The 27,859-nt window shown below is 37.3% G+C and overlaps 1 protein-coding gene across 1 annotated transcript; it reads right to left on the reverse strand.

Moving 5' to 3' along the window:
- Positions 1-551: 551 nt before the first annotated feature.
- LOC129255905 (uncharacterized) lies at positions 552-27,735 on the reverse strand. Its single transcript, XM_064097940.1, has 18 exons — positions 27,721-27,735; positions 26,919-26,998; positions 24,210-24,312; positions 23,608-23,682; positions 22,429-22,591; positions 21,380-21,456; positions 17,797-17,880; positions 16,965-17,041; positions 16,302-16,379; positions 15,281-15,341; positions 8,762-8,837; positions 7,467-7,640; positions 6,479-6,654; positions 5,865-5,967; positions 4,666-4,781; positions 4,049-4,111; positions 1,449-1,583; positions 552-962 (listed from the first exon to the last, which is right to left on the reverse strand). Exons 1-18 carry the CDS (start codon positions 27,733-27,735, stop codon positions 825-827), a joined length of 1,794 nt encoding a protein of 597 aa, XP_063954010.1. The 3' UTR covers positions 552-824.
- Between the last annotated feature and the right edge of the window lie 124 nt (positions 27,736-27,859).

Genomic DNA, 27,859 nt, shown 5'->3' on the forward strand with positions numbered 1-27,859 from the left:
TCAAGTTCTCTAAGACACCAGGGCCCCGTTGCATAAAAGTTACCATTGTGGTAACTTTTATGCAATGGGGCCCGGGTGAGACCAGTCACGTGAATCCAGAATTCGATTCTAAACAAATCTTGCCATTTATAACAATCCTTACAATTCACGTGCTTTTTTAACGAGAATTGTTCCCGAAGAAGCTCAGAATTCAATACAGCTTGTGAGGATTCATTATGATTGAGAAACTCATGTTGCAGAAGAAGGGGTGGGTCAGTCGGGCGCCAAAGTCATTCCTAAAATACAAGTAAATTTGTGAAACAACACCTGCAATAAATAATTGCTTAAATGATCTCAGTTTCTATGAAGGAATAGTCACTTTTGTTTACTTTCTTCGTTTACTTACTTGTGGCTTCCGCAACAAGTCAGAAGTAACCTACGTGGCAGAAACGCTTATATTGAGCACTGTACACTTATGAGTACCATCGTTTAATCTAGAGTGGATATGAAACCATTGCTTTTGGTTTACCTGAACAGAGTTGCAGACATATTATGCCTTAGAAGCTTGAAGCTATATCCTCCAACGCCCATATTCAAGGAAACCAAATGATGTTGCATACTAACTTTTGGTTCACTAACAGATGTGTTGGGACATAAATTTTCCTTTCATCATAATATACTCTCAAGATGGTATATAATACATTATCATACTAGATTCAAGAGGTAGCCTAGCTTAGCCGGGTAATAATAGCAGGGCCCGCTGGGAGAACAGTTTTCGAAACTGAAGTGGCTACCCTGGGTAAATATACCGTTATTATTATTCACAATAAAATGATATTTTGATATCATCTGAATTTCGATGCTCTATCTCTAAGTTTGCTTTCCTTGAGGGTTCCTTTCAATGTATCGGTCTTGTAGAGGTCCCATTTGAGTTTGACCTCTAACCCCATCTGTAGTTCTTCTTCCGGTGGGTACCGCTGGTACTGGAGGAGATAGAGACAGAGAAAACAAAGAGAATGTATATACCCCTTGATACATGAAATTATTTTAAGAATGGGCAACATGACATGACCCTTGAACATTATATACAAACAGAACAAGAAGAAAGAGCATGTTTTATGATTTCCATAGTTTGTACCCCACCCTTAAAAAGTGCGTTTGGAAATATTACCAGAAGGGGGGGGGGCATTTTATAAAGAAATATACTCTTCTTTATTTGCGATTTTGTTCGTCGAATGATCGGACATATTTTTCATTATATTTTTTCAGGTCAATCAACCTAAACTTCAGTCTTTCTCTACTCTCCCCCCCCCCATGGATGTATCTTTTATTTTGCAAATATCACAGTATAGGCCTAAGTATTTTTCATAATCATTCAAAGACTGTGTTTTGAAAACATAGGTAATAATATTATGATGAACTGAACATCTTGTCATGTATATCACGTGTGAAAAGTGAATCACGCTTACCTGTGTACGTAATTTACTGATCATGCGCATGCTGGCGTGTTCCATATAGAGTTTCTTGGAGAGGAGGATGCACTCGGCCCCATTGCTGATGACTGCAAAACTTGGTTGGGACTCGTACGCCATGTCCGCCAATCCCTGGAGTGAAATTAGAAATGATTGCATAATCCTCAGAGATGCTCACGTTTCTTAATGTGAAAATCAATTTCGATTTAAATAACAAATCTCGAAATATTATCACGTACTCTCTAAATAAATCGAGTGAATAATCATTCCTTGGAGGGAGTGAATAAATTTGACAAGATTCAGAGTGACTTTTACTTTTTGCTGAGGAAATGTTACCCTTTTGAAAATGAAATTTGTGTTAAAGTTCATCTGTTCACTCTAAATGCACTCAAAATTGAGGGATCCTGGATGTCATTTATCAAGGGGAGGAGGCCTAAAAGCGAGTGAAAAATCACTATTTACAGAGAGATTGGTGATTTTGATCAAGCATCAAAGTGGTTCTGGCGGGGATACAGATACAGATTAAGGCAGTTTTAGGCACTTTCACTAGAGCATTTCAGAAAGCAATAGGTCCATGTTTTTTTTTTATCCATGAGAACTGTTATCATCTACCGAACTCATTCATACTTTTGCTCCTGATTTACAAAAAAGTACATTTGAAAATCACTGATCTCAAAGGGCTGTTTCATCAAAGACGCGACACTTCCCTAAGTGGTGTTTCAAAAGCCGATCGTAAATTGCGGAGAACTTTACGCACACGCGGTGACCCAATCTTGTGCTATATCAGGTCCTCAAACTTTGCATTCCCAATTTCACATTACCGGGAATTGAATTAATTCCGATCATTTTGGATTGAAATTCCCATTTTTTAACAAGCATTTTGACTTCAAGTCTGAATTTGTCAGGATTTGATTAAAGTTATAGATATTCTCTTATGTGAAAGAGGGTCGTTGGTGGCAGACTTTAGGATCAACCGTGATCGTCACCCAGCTATCCCAGTCATACAGGTGAGCAAGAGCTTTCTTGGATTTCTGTGTTAAATTTGTTATTGTTATAATAAGAATGATATTAAATCGACATAATTGTCTTTGTTGATCAACACAATAAATTATGATGTGAGTGGATACTAGTAATTGTTCTGGAGATAGTATCTTGTTGTATAATGCAAATTGGGTGTGATGGTATGCATCGTACTGTTGATCACGTTAAACTGCAATTACTGAGGGTCCGTCCCGATCCCACAAGCAGTCAGACAAACAGCCATGTTGGAAAAAAAGTGCATGAATTGAAACCATGACCAATCACTGCTTCATGGTCTAATAATGCACAGGCTTCCCATTGTTAAATGTCCTCCATGTTGGAACCCTCTTTCCATGAATCCCCCCCCCCCCACTTCCGAGCAATGTAAGTTAAGGCGGACATAACTGAGGACTTTCAGCGAGGAACAAAAGTACCTACAATGGGGGTTATGCAATGAGCCAGGTGCGTTGCTAAGTCTATTACGTAAATGATCTTTTGTTATAGTTGAATCTCCCGGTTCGAAATTGCAAAAAGGTATCCAAACCGAATTTGGCCTTGCCGACATGAATGCCTAAAAGCGTTTCATGCATTGATCATGAACGTAATCGTATATATTTTGAAAAGTGATTGACGCCATTATTATGGTATCGTTGATTGATCATGTATACTGGTGTAAACATTAGAGAGTGATTTTGCCAAACATATAGCGGTGGTATTATGGCCCGTATTATGGTAATTGTTTTCTTATTTGTCATACTGATTTTATTTTCAATTTTAGTGGGGTGCATATGGAACTATTTACATGATTGTTAAGTTACTTTGATTGGGTTGCATGCCCTGACTGGGATTTATATTCAACCAATGTCTTATACTAATTTGAATAGTTTGTACTTTTCTACATTATGAAAATGAAATGAAAATATGAATAAACTTATATGCCATGATATAAAAACAAAAACTATTTATTTGTGAGACTTGATTATTTATGACCCCACTTTCCCCACTTCACAACAGTGTATCCAGATTGAAAATGGTTCTAGATGAGAATAAATTGATCATTTCCCACTTGTTTCTATTCCTGTGCACGTTGAACTATCGAAAGAATTTACAAAAAAAAAAAACGTCACTAATGCAGGTTGGGTGTTAAATATGCAAATAATGTTTTTCATGAATAAATTTGCATATTTTATTCATAATAAAAAAAAAAAACTATTTTAAGATTTTTGTATACTAGCCTGTAGTTTATGTTGTAAAGAATGTGCGTGCCAAATTTCGGCGCGAACGGCGGCCGAGATCAGAAGGGGGAGGGGGCATCATGCCCCCAGTCCTCAATACATCTCAAATAGCCCAGTCCTTTTAGGGTTAAGCACCCACATGATGACGTCATAAAGATGCATTTTCCCTGAAGTATATGTTACAAGTCATGCCCAGTCACATCAACGAAACCAACTCCAAACCGACCGATGATATGCCATTCAAAATAACGTAATAGCTTTGATCGGTCAGGGGTTCGCCTCGTTGGTGTGACTGAATCCATGGTAGCATTTGTGATAATAAAGCTATGCGCGTATACTTACGAATACAGATCCCTTGATAAGCGTCTGCACTCGAACCCATATCGGCTCTGTGTTTTCATCCACCTGAATAAGACAGGGAAAAAATCAAAACTTAAATTAAAAAAAAGTCGTCAGATTTCATAAGAATTAATCATGTTTAAAAAAAACTAATTCCTTTACCACATGCTTCACGCCTAGTCTGCTATGCAAACCCTACACTCGAGTTAAGGGTCTGAATGTGCAACCTACTCATGCCTTGTGTACAGCAAGTTTTGTATGTGCTTGTCTTTGCGTGGAGACACACTTGCTGATCAAAGCCTTAAATCAGGGTCTGTGCCTGCAGACTACTTCACGCCTTCTTTCGATGTTTATTGGATTTTGGAGAAAATTAATTCAAAATACGTGTATTGTAGGCCTACCGTACAGGATAAATTTTGATGTAAAAAGAACATCTATAGACTTTAATAGGGTCTACATGTAGCATTAAACTGATTGCACATAGTGGGGTAAGTTGCGCAATCACATGTAAATGTTATATCACCATGGCTTTCTTAGAGTTATTATATAAATGGTAACAAACAAAGGCCTACTATTCTGTGTCTATATATTGGGATGATACATAATATGAGATTACTCACGTCTACGCCTTCGACATCGGATCCGCCGATGTCGTCGAGGAGAGTTTTCTTCTTTCCGACGTTCGATTTCTGTTTATCAGCCTTCTGCTGCACGTTATGGAGAAACAAGATGTCCGCTAAAATTTGAGAGAGAGAGAGAGAGATTCATTTCCAATTTGCAAATTTGAGAAAGTGTCGAAAAATAATAGGTACACGAATGAAAATTCGAAACATTTAAGGTAAAATATATGAAGACAAAATCTAGTCAATGAGAGTAGGGGGAAAGAATGACTTGATGTGGATCCGGACCATTAATGCATGGGCAAAAATCCCAGGGGAGACAGGGGGACGTTCCCCCTACCCAAAATAGTAGGGGGACACAATATCAAATGCCCCCCTACTATTTTTGGTATTTTATGATGGAAAGAAAGAAATTGAATAAAACATGTATTTTGGACGAGATGACCTTACTTATTTTTTTTTTTGCTTGTCAATTTTTGCCAGCCCCTGGTCCCGCTACCTTTGAATACAGGTTTCTGCCCTTGCATTTATGTACCCCCCCTTCCAGCCATGAAACAAAACCCATGCTTCCAGCGTATTACTCAGTCAGTGGTGTAAGGAGTAAAAATAGGAGGAAAACATGGCGTATGGGGCAAACTTCTTTTTAAAAAATTGCGAGAGAGCGAAATTGCCTTTTTTTAAATGAAAATCTAGTTTGCGATAGATTTAAATATGTGGGAGCGTCGTGGTCTCGTGGTTCTGACTCTCGCCTTTCAAACAGACGGTCGTGAGTTCGAATCCTAGCCGTGGCGTGTTTTCCTTCAGCAAGAAAATTATCCGCACTGTGCTGCACTCGACCCAGGTGAGGTAAATGGGTACCGGCAGGAAGTAATTCCTCAAAAAACTGTGCGCACCAGAATCGGTAGACTAGCTTAGCCGGGGTAATATAGGAGCGCCTTGAGCACCTAGCAAGGTGGATACGTGCGCTATACAAATCCTATATTATTTATTATTATTATTATTATTATTAATATATCATTCTAAATCTAATTTTGTGATAAATTTGAACATAATATTCATGTTGTATTTTACCGTTCCCCCTTACAGATTATATTTCATTTCTATTCCTCTTGTTCATATTTCTCCTGTAGCTTTTTTTTGTGGGGGGAGGCGCACACGCCCACAACCCATCCCTGTCACCTTAACGTCAATAACTATACCTATTGGATTAACTCCCTCTTCAACTCCATTGTCTTCCTCCTCTTCGAATAACACACTAGGAACACCATCCATTGACTTGCTTCTTTTCCTTGATAGGTAGGCCTGGATAGACATAATAAAATTACATTTGGAATAAAAAGTCTATATGACGATTGCATATCATTTGAAAATAAATTTCTGGAACCAGAAAAATTGCCACAATGAACACGACACCTCCACACACCCACACACTCACACCCCCCCCCCCAAACACCCTCAGGCACACACCAATATACCCACGCAACCTCCCAGATATTATGCTTACTCGATCCACAACCACACACAAAATTTTTTATAGAGCATTCTTACCTTGGAACTTCAAGATGCAACCGTTAAAAGAATCTTTAAAATACCGAATTCAATATAAAACGTCCCTTTGCAAAGTTTTATTAATTCGGAGTAATGTATATTATTTTAATCATGAAAACAGTCATATCAAAGACAATGGCTATGACAATGATCGATCGTTCATCGACCGTATTCGATATTACGAAATACGAAACGATAACACTGCAGATTATAATTATGTAATTAATTAATTGGTAGGAGTGTAGCATTTTCTCATGGTAATTACCGATTTAAGTTTAGTTGGAGTATTCTTATCACCCATTGGACTCTTTGAATTCGATGGGGGCGCTGTTTCCTTGTCGTCTTCATCACCAAAGTCGATTTCTTCCTCAGCCCATTCATCGTCGATCTCGACGTCATGCTCATCTCTCTTGTCTGAGTCGTCTGATGATGTGCGTTGTTCTGTGAAAAGATAATGCAAGCCGTCATGCGAATTTCCATGGATTAAAGTAAATTATATAAAGGGCATGCGTACAAACACTAACCAAGCAACTAGCTGCATCCGGTACGCGTACCCCCCCCCCCATACTTCCAATTTCTCCAGACAAATGTAACAGTTCAGTGGTTCATCTATCTTCTTAAACTTCTACAATATTATTATTTCGAAGATTCTCATTGAAATAATATATCGAGACTGATCTGTAACCGCTTGGAAATTGTGTTCAAATGCAACCCAACCTTGTCGAGATCGGGCATCAATTAACATAATCATGGATTTTAATTTAAAAAAATCATAACTGCTATAGTATAGCATAGTACAAAAGCATACCAGTCTATGATAGATGATGTAGTGAACCAAATATCATGTTTAATACAACCAAACTGGTAAAATCACACAAACTTTATTAATCATGATTGCACATGTGTGGTTGTCATTGTATATGGGTGAAAGTACCAAATGGAACTCATGTAGTGTAACGCGTTTACTATGCAGAAGGCTCAATACCCTTCCCCCCCCCCCCCACCCCCGAAGAGAAATAAATAAAAGCGAATAAAATAACAATATGATATAATAAAATAGAAAAATAAAAAGATAGAAATGAAATATGAATAAATTAATTAATACATAGATAAAAGAATAAGAATGATAACATTGAAAATTTGAAATATTATAAAATGTAAATATAGAAATTTTAAAAAGGAAATAAAAAGAACAAAGGAAAAAAGAAGTATAATAGATGAATAAATAAATAAATAAAATAAATGTTATCCACCTCCTCGATTGTGAGACTTTGCTGAGCCGTCTTCGTTGACGTTGAGGTCTTTCATGAAGTCTTCGAACTCTTCTCGTTTCTTGCGTTGTTCAAAGTTTTCAATGAGGGTCCCAGCCATGGCCTTTGATGTCAGACGGTTCGACCAACGTTTCTGTTGTTTGTTTGCTGCGTCGTCTGCTGGATAAAAGGGAGAGACAGCGGAGATGAATTACATTTTAATCAGGGCCATGGGAACGATTTTGTGACTGGGGGTGCTGAAAAGCAAAGCAAAAAAAAAAAGTCAAATTGTTCCCGATCAATTTGAAAAGCAAAATGAAAAAAAAAAGGGAGATCAAATTGGTCCTGAGAAATTTGAAAGAAAAAAAAGGTTTTACAACAAGATGAAGGTCATTTTGGTTACAAATTTCAATTTTTACACATCTTCCAGAATACCTGGGGTGTTGCCTAATAATACACGCAGCACCACAAGGATTTTTTTTTTTTTTTTTGGGGGGGGGCTTCCTTCAGCACCCCTTGCACCCCTGCTGGCAGGACCATGATTTCAAGTGGTTTCAGCGTGTGTTAATTGCAAAATTAAGAGAGTCGAGGTTCGGATTTTGAGGTTCCAGTTTCAACTTGAGAATCGACTATCAACTTTTGAGTTTTGAGTGGGGAGTCTTGAGTTTCGACAATTGATTATTAAGGTTTTTTAGTTTAGGGTTTCGAATTTCGAGTATCGAGTTTTGGGTTTTGAGTGACGAGTATCTAGTTCTTTGTTTTGAGTTTCGAGTATCGAGTTTTAAGTTCCGAGTTACTACTACTACTACTACTACTATCAAAAGTACTATTACTTCCATTAGTACTACTACTACTACTACTACTACTACTACTTCTACTACTACGACTACGAAAAGAAAAAAAGAGAAATTTCTTTTCAAATTTCCAACGGGTAAAATGTGCCACCCCTTTTTACAAATCCGGGATCCTGTAGCACCCCGTAAAATTTCAACTCTGGATCCGCGCCTGACGACTACTACTACTATACTACTACTACTGCTACTATTACTACTACTTCTTCTTCTACTATTAATACTACTTCTAACTTCTAGGCATACTGCGGAAAAACTATTATACTACTTCTGCTAAAGCTTATACTCCTACAACCACTAGTAATGCTCTGTAACTTTATGATTATCTGCGCTTTATAGGGTAACATGATATCATTTTTATTGCCCATCCCGACTTCGTGAAAGCCGTCGATTACATAGGCCTATAACATGTATGATTTATAACACACTTCAAAGGGATATACCTACCCTCTTCGTCTGCAGTGTTATTTCGCCTTGATTTGGGCCTTGCCTTCCGTAGCAGTTTCATAACTTGGCAGCTGCCCTGGAGAATGTAAAGAAATCAAAGTAAACGTATGAATATTAGCTCTTTCTTTTTTCTATTATGAGGACATCTGTATTTCTTATATTCAAACCTCCAAAAGGGGGATGATGTCATACTAATTATGTTCTCTTAAGAAATAATACTTTGAAAAGGCGCAAATCGCTTATATTAGTCTTTACTACATCAGTATCTTTGTATCTCATTTAAAGGCACAATATAAATAAATGTAATGTGTTATTACTATTATTATATAAATCTGGATTAATATTTTCCAATCGCTAATGTGATGGATATGTGGAGGATGGTGATGACGATGATGTGATAAAAATTGAAAGCACGTGCAGCAATGTACGTTCACATTGCATTGAATATTGCATATTGAGAGAGTTTAATATTCTTTTTTGACGGCTGTATACATATTTGTAAGCTATCCAATCGAACTGTGGATGACATGCCGTGGCTATACATGGAAAGTCCTATGCCCGTGAGCAAGGCATTTAATCTACAATGCTCTTTTATCCTGCTTTCAAATAAATGGAAATGCTATATGCATTATTGGTAACCAGGTGTGCACATGTTAAAAAAAATAAACAAATAATAAAAATAATAAAATAATGAAAAAACGGGGGGGGGGGGTAAAAAGAGTAAAGGCCTGAGCTCAACATAAAAAACATGATTAAAAAAACTTTTAATAGAATGAGGCAGTGTAAGCTTGCAATCGGCAGTGCAAATAAAAACAAATGAATTACAGGCTTACGTGATATAATTTTTGCGCAATATGATAGCTTAATAGTGGTTTGAAAGAAATTTTGATGACAAAACTGGTAAAAATGAACAACATGAATATCGAGAAGCAAAAGGGGACTGCTCCGAGGAGCCAGCACAGACGCAGTTCCCTTATGGAGGGATCATATCTTCTGTATGAGAGACTTGAGATGCATTCTGTGCTATCCGTGAAATCATGCATCTTTGTTATATAAAGACAGCATACGACGAAATCACAATAATTCTCGTTAGTGAATATCTGACGTCTTTGTGCGATCACAAATATTCATGTCACTTGCTGTCTCCTGAAATGAACGTAGATAATGAAGAAAAAAAACCTTTCCCAAATTTGTATCGATTTTGAAATTGTTTAAAATCAATTTGAAACAAAAACCACCCCGAAATGATACAGATTCAATGTTCTATTATACATGAAAGAAGTGTAATCGAATCTCATGATGCATATTCATGGTTTTATTTGAATATGCAGCTGCTGACTGAGAAGAATATCATGTTGTACCCCGACAGCGGGGAATCCCATCGGATGTGATCACAATCACGTCATCAATGTTAATTATAAATGTCGCCCTCTTGCGAGATTAGGATAACGAACTTCGTCCCGGTATCTGGAATTGGGAATAATTTCATATTTAAAAAAAAATCAAATGATTCTACATGCTGCAGGAAGCACCTGTTGCTGCTACGTTATTTTTTTAGAGCAATCCTTTTTTTTTAAGGAGTATTTTATTCTTCCATCAAATGAACAGAGTATTTACATGGTCATATTTTCTTTTAAAAATTTATCGTCACAATCGACAGAGCGTATAATCTAGTGGTAGACAGACATATTACTATGACGGAAAAGTAATGTAATTCTAGACATATTTTTTTGTAATGAGCAGTTCAATATTCGAATACCCTTCAATGTTCTTACGGCAAAGTTGGAAAGGGGCCTAAAGTTGTGAACGAAGGGGCCGCTGACGTTGATATAATTTTGCAGTGGATATCCAAACATAAACAATAATGGGATTTTATTGTTACATTGCATATCGCATCACATACTCATGTTCACATTTTGAAAGAAAAAAAAAATCTCCTTTTTAAGCATGTAGACCTGTTACAAATATTTCTATATAAGCAAATTCCTGATTTTCTGAGGGAAATTGGCGTGGAGAGGTTTTTTTTTGGATTACTACTGATTTTGCAATCATGATTATATAAAAATGATGGTGAAGATGATAAATGAAAATTCACATCATTTTTTGGTGTTGTCCAAGTGTATTGAATACACATTTGGACAAAAAAAGATTGGTCAAAAGAAAAAAAAATGGACCCCCAAAAAAAATTTGGAAAAAAAGTTCTAAGCCGTTCAAGAGTTCATACAGGCCTATAAAAAGTCGGCAGATCAATAAAAAAATCAGGATAATGGTTTTCAAGGTGCTCACAAAATTATATGTGTCTCAATATAAAAATCTTCATATTTTTAACAGGCTATTGGCAACATCAAATCTGACTATCGTCGCTACAAAAAGAGTGGAATAGCATTCAAAATATGATAAAATACAGCGTTTACACATGACATAAAAAATAAAATTACTGATTGATTGAATATAATTATGATTCTACATAAGACTTTAGAATCATTTGAATAATAAAAATTTGCTCTATAGAAACTTAAATAAAACAATAAAAAAAAAATTGAATGAAATTATAAAAGGGGAACTGCTCCCAGCCGCCAGCACGGATACAGTTCCCCAGATGAGGAACCCCAACCCGTGCAAGAGACTAGTTTCATGCTACTGCTCATTAGTTATCAATGTAGGCTTGTTATCTATATTGCCACAAACTGATATCACAATGTTACTCGTTAGTGAATTTTTATTTCACGTTATAAACTAAAACCGGATTCAATTATTGCAATTTCTCAAAGGAGATTTAGAAAATGAAATAATAACTGTTTTAAAATCATTGTTATTGATTTTAGTGTAATCTATAATAAACGTGAAACAAAAAACACTCCAAATCTGCGATTGATTCAGTGTCTACCGAGATTGGTCGTCGAATACCATACATATTCATGATTCTATTTGAATATACTATGCTACCCGAAAAGAAAATCATGTGTTGATCCCGACCGTGGTGGGGATTTCCCGACTCGATTATTATGAATATGCGAAAGCGTCATGATCACGTCATCGAGCTATTGAGTATTGCGCCCTCTGTGGATTAAAAACAAGCTCATTAGATCCATACAACTTTATGTAGAATTATAGACCTATCGAAAGGGGGAACGGGCCCGGCCCCCCCCCCCCGGGGGGGGGGGGAGCACCCAGTATTGAAAAGATTAGGTGTGCGCAGCCCCAATATACCCTTAAGAGATGAAGTTGCTATGAAATGAGGGGTTTAAGAACTACATGACCTCTGCAGATGGGGATGCTTGAACATGTTGAATTTAGAATGAAAATTGGACTGTCGAGAACCGACATCTGAAAATGAAGGGGGCTTTGATATATAGGAACGGGGGAGAACGGGATGATCAATTAAAAATAGTAAAAATTATATGCTTGGGAACTACTGGAAAGGCATGAAAAGCTAGTCTCTTTGGCCGCGCATATCCACTGTCATTACACGTGAGTGCCCCCCCCCCCCCCTACTGGAAAGGGGAGGAGGGAGGATCCTCGATAAAATATTGAAGGAATAATTAAATTTCACTCGTCGTTCAGTGAGATTCGCTGTGAGTGCCGGGGCAGGAATCTGAAGAGTCTTAATCTCGCCCCTTTTTTTCATTTCTCTTTTTTACTTTTTTAAACTATACATTCAACTGGATTTATGCTCAAATATTCACTATGTTGTACTCGTTTTTTAATGTTTATTCTAGTTATACGAATATTTTGATACGAGGCTGCACTCTAAGAGCTCCGCTTTTTGGCAGCCTCCTCCAACCCCAACCTGTTTTGTGTGGTTATCTTGATTATATTGTACATATAAATCTTATTGCTTGTCTGTGTATCAAGATGTATGGAACAAAACATATTGCCCGACATATTGTAACTGTTGGAAATGGAAATGAAATAAATGAAATGAAATGTCACCCTTTTGACGAGTGGAAATTTGTATGAAACGTTCATTTTTATAATTATGTTTCACTCCAAATCGAGTGATCCTTGACATCTCAGGACAAAGGGGAGCGAAGGGCTACGAGAGAGTACTTAAGTAAAATTGCTAAATTTTCTATCCAATTAAAGAAGTTCTAAGTGCATTATTATATAAATGAACCAGAATTATGTGTTGTAATGTGTTAAATTTGATTTTTTTTTTCGCTTTTGATTTTCAAACTTGTAAATCAATGTATGTAATGTGCGTTTCCAGATGAATAAACGCATGCTGATGCTCCTGATTATTTGGCATAATAATCATTTCCACTGTGTCGAATGTCGATTTCGCTATACAAAAAGGCGCCTTTTAGAGCAGCATTCTCAATCGAGAACATGTTTTCAGTTTACACTGCTTCATAATGCTTCCACATCATCCCTTTTTGAGAATCGTCTCGTTCAATATAATAAACACAGCATTTATTGTGCGCCATTTATCTAGTAAACTATTCCGAGGCGCGGAGGGATGGGGGAGGACTTACAGAAAAATAATGTTTGTTTATAGCTAGATTGATAGTATAATTATATTGATGAACTACGGCAGTGCCATCGACTTGTATAGGTGGATTTTATCTTGCCAAGTCGACATGAGAGCGTTATTAGTCGAGTCGTTTGTCGGAAAAAGATATAAAGCCATCTCTACAAGTCGATGGTACTTTAAAGCTTCTGTAATGGAGTAATAAAAAGACGATCCAGAAGGTACAAGCAGCGCGAGATCTCATTTTCATCAGCTCACTACCATATCCGTGTAGTAAATCCATGGTTTAATCACAACCATAAACGGCCAGACTGAAAACAACGACACATATCCTCCAATCGCCGTAGGGAATATAGGGGAGCGATTATTAAATACACTTACTCTGTGACATGAACGATAATAACGGTTACAAAATGGCAAAATCACGCTTAACTTAAGAAAAAAAAAACTTTCATTTACTGGAATTTATAATTTTGTAATTGATAAAAGCCCAACCATTATTAGAGATTTCTGACTTGTCATACCTGCATTAAAATCGTAAACATTCTAAAACAATGGCGTGAAGTTGATAATATCTGGTAATCGATCATGGATTATTATCATGAATATTCATGACACGGGAACTTTTTCGATTTTGGTTTAAATCTTCGAACATCACTCTCTCCATTTTCGTTTGATCTCAATATCAAACAATATCATTAAATAACAGTATAGTAATAAAGCTTTAAAGGGATCGTTTAACTTTGTGAGCAGCTGATTTAAAAAATTCTCAAACTGAGTTGAAACGTGCGTATGAGTGCCTGTATTTGTCCTCAAAAACCCTGAAACAGACCACAATATAGGATGAAAAACTCTAATTTAGATACAAGTAGCAATTTATTAGCCTGATTTTGAGAACCGTCTAGTAGACGGGTTCTGCTTATGACCAGTTTTCTCCAATTCAAAAAGTCCGTTGGCTATTTTGACTGCCTTCTGTTGTGTGTATCTCCTATACACACACTATTAGCTGCACTGTACATTCAGTGTATACCTTGTACACACTGTATGTAGGTCATGCTGTGTTCATCTAGAATTAATGGGTTGTGGTGCACAGATTCCCTGTATACACATAGTCATTGAAACCAACTCCCAATTATTTCAAACTTTGGTTTACATCTCCAAGGTTTTAAAATTGATCCTGTAAATATAATACTTTGAAACTTTGGGGATGGTATTTTTACACTATAAGCCTAATGTTTAGCCCATTTTCAGGAACCAAAAGGAGAATTTTTTAAATCAGAACAAAGTGAAATGATCACTTTAAAGGCTTTCAGGGTGAAAGGGAAGCGATGAAAGGAATCTGTTCTGAGCCACTAAACCCCAAATCGTCGGAAGAGAATACTCTCTGACGAACAGTATGACTATAATACCACTTATGAACTATACTAACGTAGTCACACAGATCCCCACTTCAGGCAGATCTCAAATTAAATTTAGATAACGCGTTAAGAAAATACCAATGGAACAACAACAATAGGGGAAAAAAGACCCGCAGAAAAACCTCTATCGATTCAATGTACCGCGTAGAAGCGCAATCGACGCTTTTACATATTCATGATTTTATTTGAATTATCCTGATTGAATAGAAATTCATGTTTATCCCGATCCTGGGGAATTCCCAACTTCCAATATGCAAAATACCCACGGTATTATGACGTCATAAAACCCCTGCATGAGTGTAAACCGAAGTCAGTGTGTTGTGCCGTCTTCGCATTTTTTCCGAATAGATGGGAAGACGGGGGGGGGGGGGGGGGGGTGGGCAACGAACTGTGGTAAATAAATGTGTGGAAAATGTTACAGAAGTGGTCTACATACTAGGCACCTGACTACACAGTAAAGTCCGGGTTCGAAGCCACAACAGCAGAATTTCCACAATCCATATGTACCTGGTACCTGAGTAAGGATACTCTGTGTTTATCTACATTTTCACGTCTTTTGGATAGCAAGTTATATAGGTATAAAAACGCACAATTTTAGCAATACAAAAATGGGGGGGGGGCAAGACTCACTGATTTTACTATGATGATCCAATCTGATCTCCTACTTTCTCGAATAAGAACATCTCCCCGTCTGAAAAACAAAAAATAATATTATTCTGTATGAAACTGTATTTTTTTTAATATCATAGACATTACAACGCTCTTAATATGTACCTTTATAAAAAAATTTATTGAACTTTTCCATGCATGATTTCAGTATTGTGTACCATTCATTTTGTTTTAGTGCTAAAATAAAATTATCTTTGTATCAATGTCACTTATTAATTTATTGATCTACTAAATGAACAATTAGTAGTTTTCATTTAGGCACTACTTTTATCTGTTATCATTAATTTAGTTGTACTTTTACGTCTTAGAAATATATTTTTTTGTCTTATCTGCAATGGAATGTCTTATTGCTTTTATGCGGGTTAAAAAAAAGCTTTATTGAGTAAACGAAAACATTAAAAAAATCGCCTTTCACTTCATGCAGTGCCACCTTTTTACAGTACTTTTCTTTGTTTCTTTCTTTCCTTCTTTGTTTGTCTGTCTGTTTCTTTCTTTCTTTCTCTCTTTTCTTTGGCCACTAAGCTTATTCGCATAACTGTCAATCGTCTCTAAACTGTAATGTCTCGTTGTGTATTTTGTTGAATCAAAGTGAGTTTTCGCTCGAGATGAAAGTAAACTGTATGTAACTCATATTTTTCCATGATAACGTATTTATTATGAATATAACATGATTAACACAAAATTACAAAGAAATAAAAAAGATTACGCCCATGCTTAAAAAATCAAACCTCCTTTTACGAAAATGAGCAGAAAGTTCGCCTTTCTTTTAGCGTCTTTGTATTCAATTTCTTGGTAAGGTATAAAGCAAGCAAAGTTGGGGATCTTATTTTGAAATTTGCAGAGATAGATAAAATGTTTTAACGATAGGAAAATGTATGAGATTAGAAAGTCTCCGCCGTGACATTCTTTCAAAATCCGAAGAGAAAATATTGTTCTTCTTCGTCTATAATTGATTAAATCAACCGTTTTTGCCACAACTTACTTGAAATAGGAAAAGATGCATTTCTTTGGGTTCTCTGCGAGCCGATGGAGAGGCCAGCCTTCCAAGAATCGTAGGTTTCTGTCAAAACAATGTAGCGACAATATATATCTTCGATCCATATTTTATTAATTACGTGCTAATTTCTATGCTTGTTCATTATGCAGGGGCCGCGGTTCAACGGTTTTGAAAGTGGGGGTCTGGCCATGCAAAAGATCACAATCAGATGGTCATTTTTACGTTTTGTACACGGTTTTAGAAAAAAAAAGGTGTGTGGGGCCGGGGGGGGGGGGGCTGGGAGGGCTGAAGCCCACCCAGCCCCCCCCCCCCGTTTCTGCGGCCCTGATATGTCACGGTCATTCCACTAAAATCTTCTCCAGACCAGCCAAAGCTATAACATCATGCATAATCCCTTTTTTTAATATCATGAAAATAATGCTAAATTTCTAGACTTAATTTAAACAAAACTTTCTGAAAGCTGTAAATTGAAAATGCGCTATAAAAAGATAATCAATGATCAATACGATAGTAGTGATCTTTGCATGTAGTTATTTGAAATTTATACTATATTTCATGATGAAGTTGTATGCATGTATGCGTGTCGTTCATTTTGTTATGCCCCTCCCCCCCCCCCCAAAAAAAAAGGAATTGCAATAAACTTCTTACCTGACAAAAGCATTGTCGTTTTGTTGTGGATTGAGAAGAGTTGAAAGACCACCGGCCATAAAGATTCTTGTGTAATCCTAAAGAAAATTATAACAAAATCTAAATTGATGATGTGGAAGAGGTTCATCGTGGTGAAGGGTTGAGTAGAAGAAATAACCAGTTGTCTCACGATGTTTGCTACATCGTGAGACAACTGGTTATTTCTTCTACTCAAAATCTAAATTAATTAAAAACTCTATTCACAAATCCGTTCATTCCCTTTGTATCCACTTTTTTTGCTTTTATCTTCATATCTTAAGTTCTCATTCGTTTGATATAAATTTAGGTAAAAAAAACCAGTAGCTCGGCTATAGCTATGTTAATTATACTGCATATAATGTAGATCGCTTATAGACTTCTGATAGGTATTAGGCAATTACTCCCCCCCCCCCCCCCATCTTCGTTACCATAACTTATCCAGCCTTTTTAATTCTCTTTCTTTCTTGGCCTCGATCCCGTGTCTCCGTCTGCATCTAGCCCCCCCCCCCCCCCACCCCCCTCTCTCTCTGTTCCATCAGCTCAATGCCTAAGCGACCCCCTTTCTCTCACATTCTCTCCCTCTCTCTCTCTCATCCCTCATTTTATGTTCATAAACAGTAATAATTTCTCATATTCCGCATCTCATTACGATAATTTTTAAAAGGGGGTGCCGATATAAAGTACATGATATAAGGGGATTAGGGGAATGTCGATCTCCACTGGTTTGGGGTTTTCAACATAGTACTTGAAATAAAAAAGAACCAATATAGAACAAAAGTATGAAACTAAAAATTTCTTCCAGAAATTAATTTACATTTCCATTTATAACGATCATCTCTATGCGTTCCCTTGCGATGACTGTAGCCTGCCTTTTTGCTCGGTTGACGAGGCCAAGTTCCTGTCAGAAAAGGGTGACAAAAATAATACTTTTAAGAAAAAGAGGAAGTGAAAGCATTCATTATTTTCAAAGTTTCTTCCTTGAACGATTTCTGAGCTATTCTGTGAAATATTTAAAGGAGTAAGGTAGCTTGAAGGATCAAAATAATGAATGACCCTGTTGCCGAGAATCATTGGATTTTTTTTTAATCATCTTTTATTCTCTTCTCTCATCAAACACATTTTAACATAGTAAAATATTACATTCATGATCATAAATTCAAAACGGTATTAAATCAAATTACACAATAATTACAGAGCTTGGTTAGAACGTATAATAATTATTGTGATCAACACATTCTACATACACTACTCAAAAAAAGTTAAGGACCACTTTTTAAAACGTACATAAAGATTTTATACAAGGTGTTTTATTTCTGGAAATACCTCAGTACAACTGTCCTAAATGTCCTTAAACACGCTGTAATCAATTTCACGCATGGGTGGTTTCAGTTGTTGCACAATGTCTCTCGCATCACTGCACATCCTGAAAAGTGGGCCCCGAGGGGTATCAGCTACCGACATGAAGTGGTAAAAACGAATGTCTGAGTGTCTTTCAGGCAGTTCAGTAACGAGTGTGACCACCTCCTGCAGCAATAACGGCTTCACAGCGCTGTCTCATGGAGCTGATGAGGCGATTGATGTCTCTGACGTCCAGTGCATCCCATGCAGCCTCCAGAGCCACACCCAGCTGCTGCAGTCCAAGTGGATGGGCTTTGAGCTGCTCGAGACTCCTCCCCATCATGTCCCAGACGTGCTCTATCGGGTTTAAGTCCGGGGACCTCGCTGGCCACTCCATACGCTCAATCCCCTGGCCCTCAAGGAACTCGGTCACCACCCTAGCTCGGTGGGCACGGGCATTGTCATCCATGAAAATGATGTTTTGTCCCACATTTTCTGCAAATGGCACCACTATAGGTTCAAGGACCTCATCCCTGTACCTCACTCCTGTCATTGCTCCCCCTGGGACCACGTAGAGACGAGTACGGTTGGCGTAGGTGATGCCTCCCCACACCATGACGCTGCCTCCCCCATAACGGTCATGTTCTGCAATACAGGGGTCTGCAAATCTCTCTCCTGGTCGCCTCCAGACTCTCGAACGTCCATCATTGTGGTCAAGGGAAAATCTGCTCTCATCTGTGAACAGAACTCTACGCCATTGCTGTCTGGTCCATCTGACATGCTCCCGGGCCAAGACACCACCTAAGTGAAACAGATGTAGCCAGAGCCCTAGGGATGCTGGAAGCTGGCCTCAGTCAGCGAAGAGTAGCCAGAATGATGGGCGTGTCACACAGTGTCATTAGCAGAGCAAATCAAAGACACCGAGAGACAGGGCTATACTCCGAGAGACCTAGAGATGATCGCTACTTGACGAATCTCAGCCTCCGCAACCGCTTTCACAGTGCACGCCGCCTCAACAATGACTTCGCTGCAGCAACTGGAGTGATTGTTTCCACTCAAACAATCCGTAACCGACTTCACAGAGCCAATATGCATGCCAGACGGCCAGCTCAGTGTGTCCCACTCACCCCTGCTCACAGAAGAATTCGTCTCAACTGGGCCCGGGAGCATGTCAGATGGACCAGACAGCAATGACGTAGAGTTCTGTTCACAGATGAGAGCAGATTTTCCCTTGACCACAATGATGGACGTTCGAGAGTCTGGAGGCGACCAGGAGAGAGATTTGCAGACCCCTGTATTGCAGAACATGACCGTTATGGGGGAGGCAGCGTCATGGTGTGGGGAGGCATCACCTACGCCAACCGTACTCGTCTCTACGTGGTCCCAGGGGGAGCAATGACAGGAGTGAGGTACAGGGATGAGGTCCTTGAACCTATAGTGGTGCCATTTGCAGAAAATGTGGGACAAAACATCATTTTCATGGATGACAATGCCCGTGCCCACCGAGCTAGGGTGGTGACCGAGTTCCTTGAGGGCCAGGGGATTGAGCGTATGGAGTGGCCAGCGAGGTCCCCGGACTTAAACCCGATAGAGCACGTCTGGGACATGATGGGGAGGAGTCTCGAGCAGCTCGAAGCCCATCCACTTGGACTGCAGCAGCTGGGTGTGGCTCTGGAGGCTGCATGGGATGCACTGGACGTCAGAGACATCAATCGCCTCATCAGCTCCATGAGACAGCGCTGTGAAGCCGTTATTGCTGCAGGAGGTGGTCACACTCGTTACTGAACTGCCTGAAAGACACTCAGACATTCGTTTTTACCACTTCATGTCGGTAGCTGATACCCCTCGGGGCCCACTTTTCAGGATGTGCAGTGATGCGAGAGACATTGTGCAACAACTGAAACCACCCATGCGTGAAATTGATTACAGCGTGTTTAAGGACATTTAGGACAGTTGTACTGAGGTATTTCCAGAAATAAAACACCTTGTATAAAATCTTTATGTACGTTTTAAAAAGTGGTCCTTAACTTTTTTTCAGTAGTGTAGTTGACGATCGAGCATGTGATAGCCTTTAGAGGGTAACAGTCACACCAACGAAAAATACTCCAAACCGACCGATGGTATGCCATTCGATATAACGTTGTAGCTTTGGTCGATCTGGAGTCTGTTTGGTAGGTGTGGCTGAGGCAGTAGCTTTCTATCAACAACACAATCTAACATCAACAGCTAAAAACAAAGCACCTAAAAGAACAACAAATTCTATCTCAGGGGCCGCGAAACGGTTTTGAAAGATGGGCTTAGGATGGGGGGGGGGGGGCTAATCGTGCAAATAAAATCACAATCACGATCACACTGTTAGGCCCTCGAAGAACCCCAAAATTAATTATTTAACAAGTTAAAGGAGGTACTGCCGGATTTTATGAAAATAACTAACAAAAACAAATTCCAATTGATGTAGCAATGACATGGATATCAGCAAAATATGTGTTATAGGAATAAGTTATATGTATGCGGAGAGACTGAGGATGCTTGAAAGAAAAGAAATGATATTATGCTTATGTATTTGTATATGGGTGTATTAATGTATATGTGTGTATATTTATGCATTGATATGTATCTCGCATCCAACATTTCATCCAAGATTGGTACTTTTTTTTTAAATACCTCGTTGTTTCTATGTTATGCTTATGTTGTATTATTTTTTTTCTTATGTTTCTTTGTTTTTGATGATGATCCTTAAATGTCAGGATTTTATATCAAACTTTTGAATTTGAATTTGATGTTAAATTTTACGTTCTTGAACACGTCCCCCCCCCCCCCCCGTTCCGTGCCCCCTGTTTGTTTGTTTTGATGATGATCCTTCAATTGTCAGGATTTTATATCAATAAACTTTTGAATTTGAATTCGTCTTAAGAAACTGTAGCATATTAGAAACTAGAGTTACTTCATGCATATGGTCTTATTTTGATCTAATATCTTTGTATAGTGTACACGTAGTCGGTCAATTTCCCCATCCAAATCCATGCATTCAGAAATATAATAGTAAGATGGCGACTTACCCCGAATGTTTCTCCTCTGTTCAGATAGACTACAGTTCGATTCTGATGCGTTCCTTCATCCATCACACTCACCACCACTGGAATATGAAAACAAATATTCATAAGATTCACAAATCGCTCAGATATGCCATTTAAAATATACATATTACGGGTTTCCGACCTGTGATTTTCTTTGGGGGACCACCTATTTTTTTTTTTTTTTTTGGTAAAACCCGCCGAAAGAAAAAAACAGAATCATGATTATATTTTAAGATATACTTGACGACATTTAGTATCGATATATAATTTTTTAATACTATTTTTATTTAGAATATTTAAGTTATTTTCTTATAAAGTTTCAATGCTTTTATTTTTTGTGCTTTAATGGCCAGGCCGAGGAGCACGATTCTTACAATGACATTTTATCATGTGTATTGTACCGTATGTTTACATATGTTTGTATTTATATATATATATTTGAACCAAAAAAAAATGCCTATATGAACAATATTCCAGCTACGGCTGTTTTTTTTCTTCAATATTCACCTCATGTTTGCATATAAAAAAGAAACTATTTTGAATTAAACTGAAATCAATGGTAATCTTGACTCGACATTTCCTTTTCTTTTCGACCTGACCAGGTGGGTGCTGAGTTAGTATGCATAGTGATAAGTTTTCACCTCCAGGGAGTGGAGAAAGTGCATACACTGTGTAGGGGCAAGCCAAGATCAATTCTCGTTGTCATAATATATGTGTAAAGCGCAATAAGGTTGGTCTGATGATGGATTTGACGCTATGCAAAAAATGTAATGTTATTGTTTTTAGTATAGACCTTCTGCCCTGACGTCATCGTGCGGCCATCTCAGTCGTTCAGGGCATATAGAGGTAGCTAAAATAATCTATCCACCTTTATGGTTCAGGGCCATCACCTTGCGAGCGTCGGTGATCTTCAAGCTGGCGCACCTCTGACAACTCGTTTTACGCGTATTTCTATATCCTCTGAGGGAGGGCGCTATTATATTATGACGTAACAAGCATATATAGATCTGTTCTGAAACTTCCGTTCTTACCTGAACCGGAGAGTATGAAGTAGAAGTTTTCTGCCCAATGGCCTTGCCTGAGGATGATCCTTTGTGCTTGATAGGACACGTAAAAACCAACACCCACAATCTGTTGCTGCATTGCCAGAGGGTACTCGCAAAATGTCGGGTAGTTCCTCATCGAAATCAGTACCTATATAAAATTATGTTGAAAGATTGGTTAATTATCGTTCTTATTGCATGGATAAGTCATGTGGTGAAGGTGGGGCGGGGTGTCCTTCATATTAACATTCTTCATCTAATTTTCACAAAATATAATTTTTCGACAATTATAATATTGGATAAGTACAAAATCAATTTGTCGTGAACTGGTATAAAGCACATAACTGCAGCATATCCTGAGTTTGTAGGCAGAATAATAAAGGCGATCGGACGGGTAAATACATGGGTAGGACTTGGGATGGAAAAAAGAATTAGGGAGCGGATGTTTCGCAGATACATATAACGATTGGGCTTAAAAGTCAAGTTTAAGGTCATTGGCATCCCCCCCCCCCCAAATAAAAAAAATTATAAAAAAAACAGAGAGAGATAATGTTTCACATGGATTGTCCAAAATGGTGAAATTGATGATGCGACACATTGGCAACCCAATGGCTAACTCCACACTCGAGTACAATTTAACAAGAATATATATCCCATGGATTTTTTTTTAAATGTTCCCTATGAAATCTGAATTTCAAATAAATGATTCTATTCCATTCAATAATTTTCACTCTTAAAGTAGTAACGTCACGGATCTCCCATTGTATCTCGGCATATTCTATCGGTGTGTACTACAGTATGTATAGTTTAATCGGCACAGTTGAACTGTAGCTTGGCTTCTATATTCGTATTGGTCATGATAAACTAGTGATTCAATGGTGAAATATTTCATTCTAAAAAAACACGTTTAGAGTAAGATAACTTCATTATTTATTTAACACCAGCCCGGAATCTATATATGTCCACACCAGAGAAGTGTTAAACAACACCTGATTCGTGTTGGTCTAACACCAGAAAGATGTTTATACAACACCAATTAGTATTAAAACAGCATCGGTTTGATTCCAAACTGGTGTTGTTTCAATACTTCTCTGATGTGGACATATATAGATTCCGGGCTGGTGTTAAATCAACACCAGAGTTATCGCAGTGTGGTGTTAAACTCACATGATATGTATCCTTCTCCGTCCTGTTGCTCGGCCGAGTGGACAGGATTCTTCTCGCATCAGCGGATATTCCAGACTGAAAAAAACCCAAAAAATTGCGATATAGTTTTCGCATCCATTTGGTTAATTAGCATTGATAATACCTTGTCCGAGATTGAACGAAGGAAAAAGTAGGTCTGCATCAAGCTATTTTTATGCCAACATTCGATGAAAATTAGATAAGTAGACCTATACGGTATAAGAAATACCCACCAACTCCAGAACCCCCTCCCGGGGAAAAAAATCAATGATAAATAAATAAATGAATAAAACAAATGAATAAGAATAAGTAAATAAATAAATAGATAAATAAATAAGTAAATCAATCAATCAACCAATCAATCAATCAATAAATAAATAATTGAATGAATGAATGAGTGAGTGAGTTAATGAATGAATGAGTGAATGAATGAATGAATGACTTAATTAATTAATAGATAAATAAATAAATAAATAAATAAATGAAAAACGACCGAATGAATTAATAAAATAATTTCAATTGTTTCGTTAACATTATGTAAGTTTTAAATCATTGATGTTCGAGTTTGTATCTTAAACACTCACCTCCTTGTTGGCTCTGAATTTTCTGACGTCAAAGAGAAGTTCTTGTTCAGGCTCGTCCAGTAAACCATGAATGCCTTGGAAGTCGGAACTATTGGTGTTCACACTACAAAAACACGATTCATAAAACAAACCGTAATTTTAACCAAAGAAAATATTCAAATAGTGTTAACTGTGCTTTTAAAATTATTTTTCCATGACCTTTCTTGTGACTTCTCAGTTCTCTCTCTCATTAAACCTGGATGGGGGCATATTAGCCACCAGTGTTCATTGACGATGCCCTTTTTATGAAAAGTACGTGTCCCCCTGTCAAAATGTAATGGTAGTGCCCCCTCCCCTCCCTTAAATTTAGGGGTGCAGGGTTTATTTCTTTGATTTATACATTTCTTAATTAGGATTGTCAGGTGCTATCGGGAGGCAATTAAAGGACGTTATTTTTAGATAAAACATTTACGATATGCTTGGCAAAAATAATTTGAAGTAATCGGCAATCTTTCTGTCCCCTATTTAAATCCCAGTGATTTCTTCAGCCAAACACAGAACAAAATGAGCGGAGGGAGAATATCAATCTTTTTTATTTAACAGGGGCGCAGACCCGTGGGGGCGCTGGGGCATTAAATCCACTTTTCTCAATAAACGTGAACAAAAAAAACCCCAAAAATTTACAACTTGATTGTGATTTTTTTTTTGGCAAGGTCAATCCCTTCCCGTCTTTCAAAATCTTTATAGGGCCTCTGTTCAAGGTGCCTAAACTTGAACAATGAAATATTGTTTTGAAAATAGATGTCTACATTTAAAGCAAAAAGACTTGACAACATTCATTTTTGCATAATGTTTTTGAAATATACACACTTTAACCCTAAATCTCCCGGGGTATTTTGATTCTTGTCATTCCGGGGGGGGGGGACATTATGGCCCCCCTTAAGATCTCAGCCGCGGATTGCGCGATCACAACGAAAATTTGCATGATGGTAGAGAATGACGTAATCTACGCAGTTGCATTGGTAAATTTCACTGAATTTGTATATTTTATTTTATATGAATTAATTATGCTAATTTATTCATGAAATCATACTTTTTGCTCTGATTCACTAAATAAAGCTCCTAGAATGCTATTTTTCGGTGAAAATATTCTTCATAGCATTCCTAACCATTGGCATTGTGAATAAAAAAATTCTGGTAACAAGACCGATTTTTTATGTATTATAGTTTTTTTTATTTCTTATGTATTTCTTAGTTTTGTTACTTTTTGTTTTTTTTTATTGTTTTTCGATGGAAATCGTTCTAGACTTAATCCTGATCATAAAAAAGGCAAAATTATTTAAGTTTAATCAGTAAATGTAGAAATAATGATACATTTATGAATTTTGGCTAATACACAATCTGCATTGGATTTGTACATGAAATCACGTTTATGAGCAATTTTGGGTCTGACATGCACTTACATAATGTTTCGTAATGTCGTAACCGCGTACCCGGGCGTCACAAATTTGGTCTCAAAATTTGCGCGAGACTTGAAAGTAAAAAGTCTGTGAGCGGCGAGGTCAAAAAATTTTGCGCAGCAGATATATTGCGAAAAAGGGTTAAATGTTGAGCAACCTACTGTCCACTGTGTTGGGTAATGTATGTTGGTAAACAAGTGGAACGCTTCTGGCAGTCTCGTCTGCATTACGCCATTCAATATAGCGACAGTGCTGACTTTGAAAAACAACTATTGAATAGCTATTTACAAAAAACCCACAATTCATATGATAATAAAATACTTTGTTCATTGACCCTAAATGACATTTAACCTTGGTCATGTGACCTGAATCTCATGCAGGATGTTCAATGACACTTGATCACTCTAATGTCTAAGTTTCATGAAATAGATCTTCAACTTTCAAAGTTATGATGGCAATTCAGCAAATACCTACATGGCCAAATTTCATTGACCCGAAATGACCTTTGACCTTGATCATGTGACCTAAATCTCAGGCAGTGTTTTCAGTAATACTTGATCAACCTTATGTTCAAGTTCCATGAAGTAGGCCTATATACTTTTTAAGTTATGAGGGGCATTTCAAAAACTTAATCTTCGGTTAAGATTTTGATGTTGATTCCCCCAACATGGTCTAATTTCATTGCCCCTAAATGACCTTTGACCTTAGCCATGTGACATTAGACAGGATGTTAAGTCATACCTGATAACCATTATGTTCAAGTTTCATGACCTAGCTCCATATACTTTCTAAGTTATGATGACATTACAAAAACTTAACCTTCGGTTAAGATTTGACGAGTTCGCCGCCGTCGGAAAAGCGGTGCCTATAGTCTCGCTCTGCTATGCAGGCGAGACAAAAAATATATATTCTGAGCAAATTCATTACCCAATTATTAGTTTTTTTATCACCCAATTTTGTTCAGATTTTAACCAATACTTGTAGGGACCGTAGGTTGCCCGGTGATGTTAAAATTGGGCCTTTTTGCCCAACCTTTTAAGAGTGTATTTAATCATGAAAACAAGATGATAATTTATATTTTTCTTTTGTGACATTAAAAGCATATCAAAATATGACAGTTTGGTCATCATAAGATTTAAAAAACATTAGGCCTATAGCCCCTTTACCTCTATTTCGCCATCATGCTTACATATTAGGATCTTATCAATTATTCTACTGGGATGAAAAAGCCCTTTTCTAAAGCAAATATTTTCAAATTCCTAAGACCCACCTGAGAAAATAAGCCTGGCAAAGTCGATGAAAGGAGGTTATCAGTTTGCAGTAGATCTTGAATTTTCGAATAAGTCGCTTCTAAAATATAAAGACAAAATAAGAGAAAACTGAATCCCCCAAATATGTTCTATAATAATTAAGAAGTAATGGCATACATATCAAAATACAAATCAACGAGAAACAGAAAAGCATTGATCGATACATAAAAAAACATAATAAATTCATTTTTATCATCATTACACAAATAATTAAACATTTATTGATAAATGAATCCATGAACGAGATTATAAATTTAGTTCGCAGTATGTACGTATAATGTGAATTTACTACTTTTTTTATCTTATCATTGTTTAGTTATCTTTATTTATTTTGCTAGACGATTGCATTTTGCATAACATTCATTTTACAATAATCATTTTCCAACTCTGATGTACCAAGGAACTTCTTGGTAACACACAACTGCTTTTAGGAGAGAAAAAGTGAAATGAATTTAATGATTTATGCACGTGATATCTGTCGTAGATGGCGCACTGATTGTGACCAACGACTCTTCCAACGAAAATGATCCACCGCAGGAAAATTGTGACGATGAGCAGGGGAATCCCCAAATTACAAGTACTCATACAGCTTGCATGCATAATATATGAATATGCATTAAATCTTTAACCAGCGCTTATATCAGAAATGTCAATTTATTTGCAAATATAACCGTCTATAATCAATTTCACTCTACTAAAATTGGAATAACTTGTTATTTTCTTCACAAATTATTTATTATTAGACTATTGTGAAACACAAACCAGTATCATTGTCATTATGATTTTTATCGTCAAACGTTGTATAGTTTATTATTAACCAGACAAATTGCACATTTCGTTCCTTATACTTTATATACAGATACATGTTCCTCAACTCTCGGCCGTGGTGCGGAGTCAGTGG

The sequence above is a fragment of the Lytechinus pictus genome, chromosome 3, assembly GCF_037042905.1.
Source record: "Lytechinus pictus isolate F3 Inbred chromosome 3, Lp3.0, whole genome shotgun sequence".
NCBI lineage: Eukaryota > Metazoa > Echinodermata > Echinoidea > Temnopleuroida > Toxopneustidae > Lytechinus > Lytechinus pictus.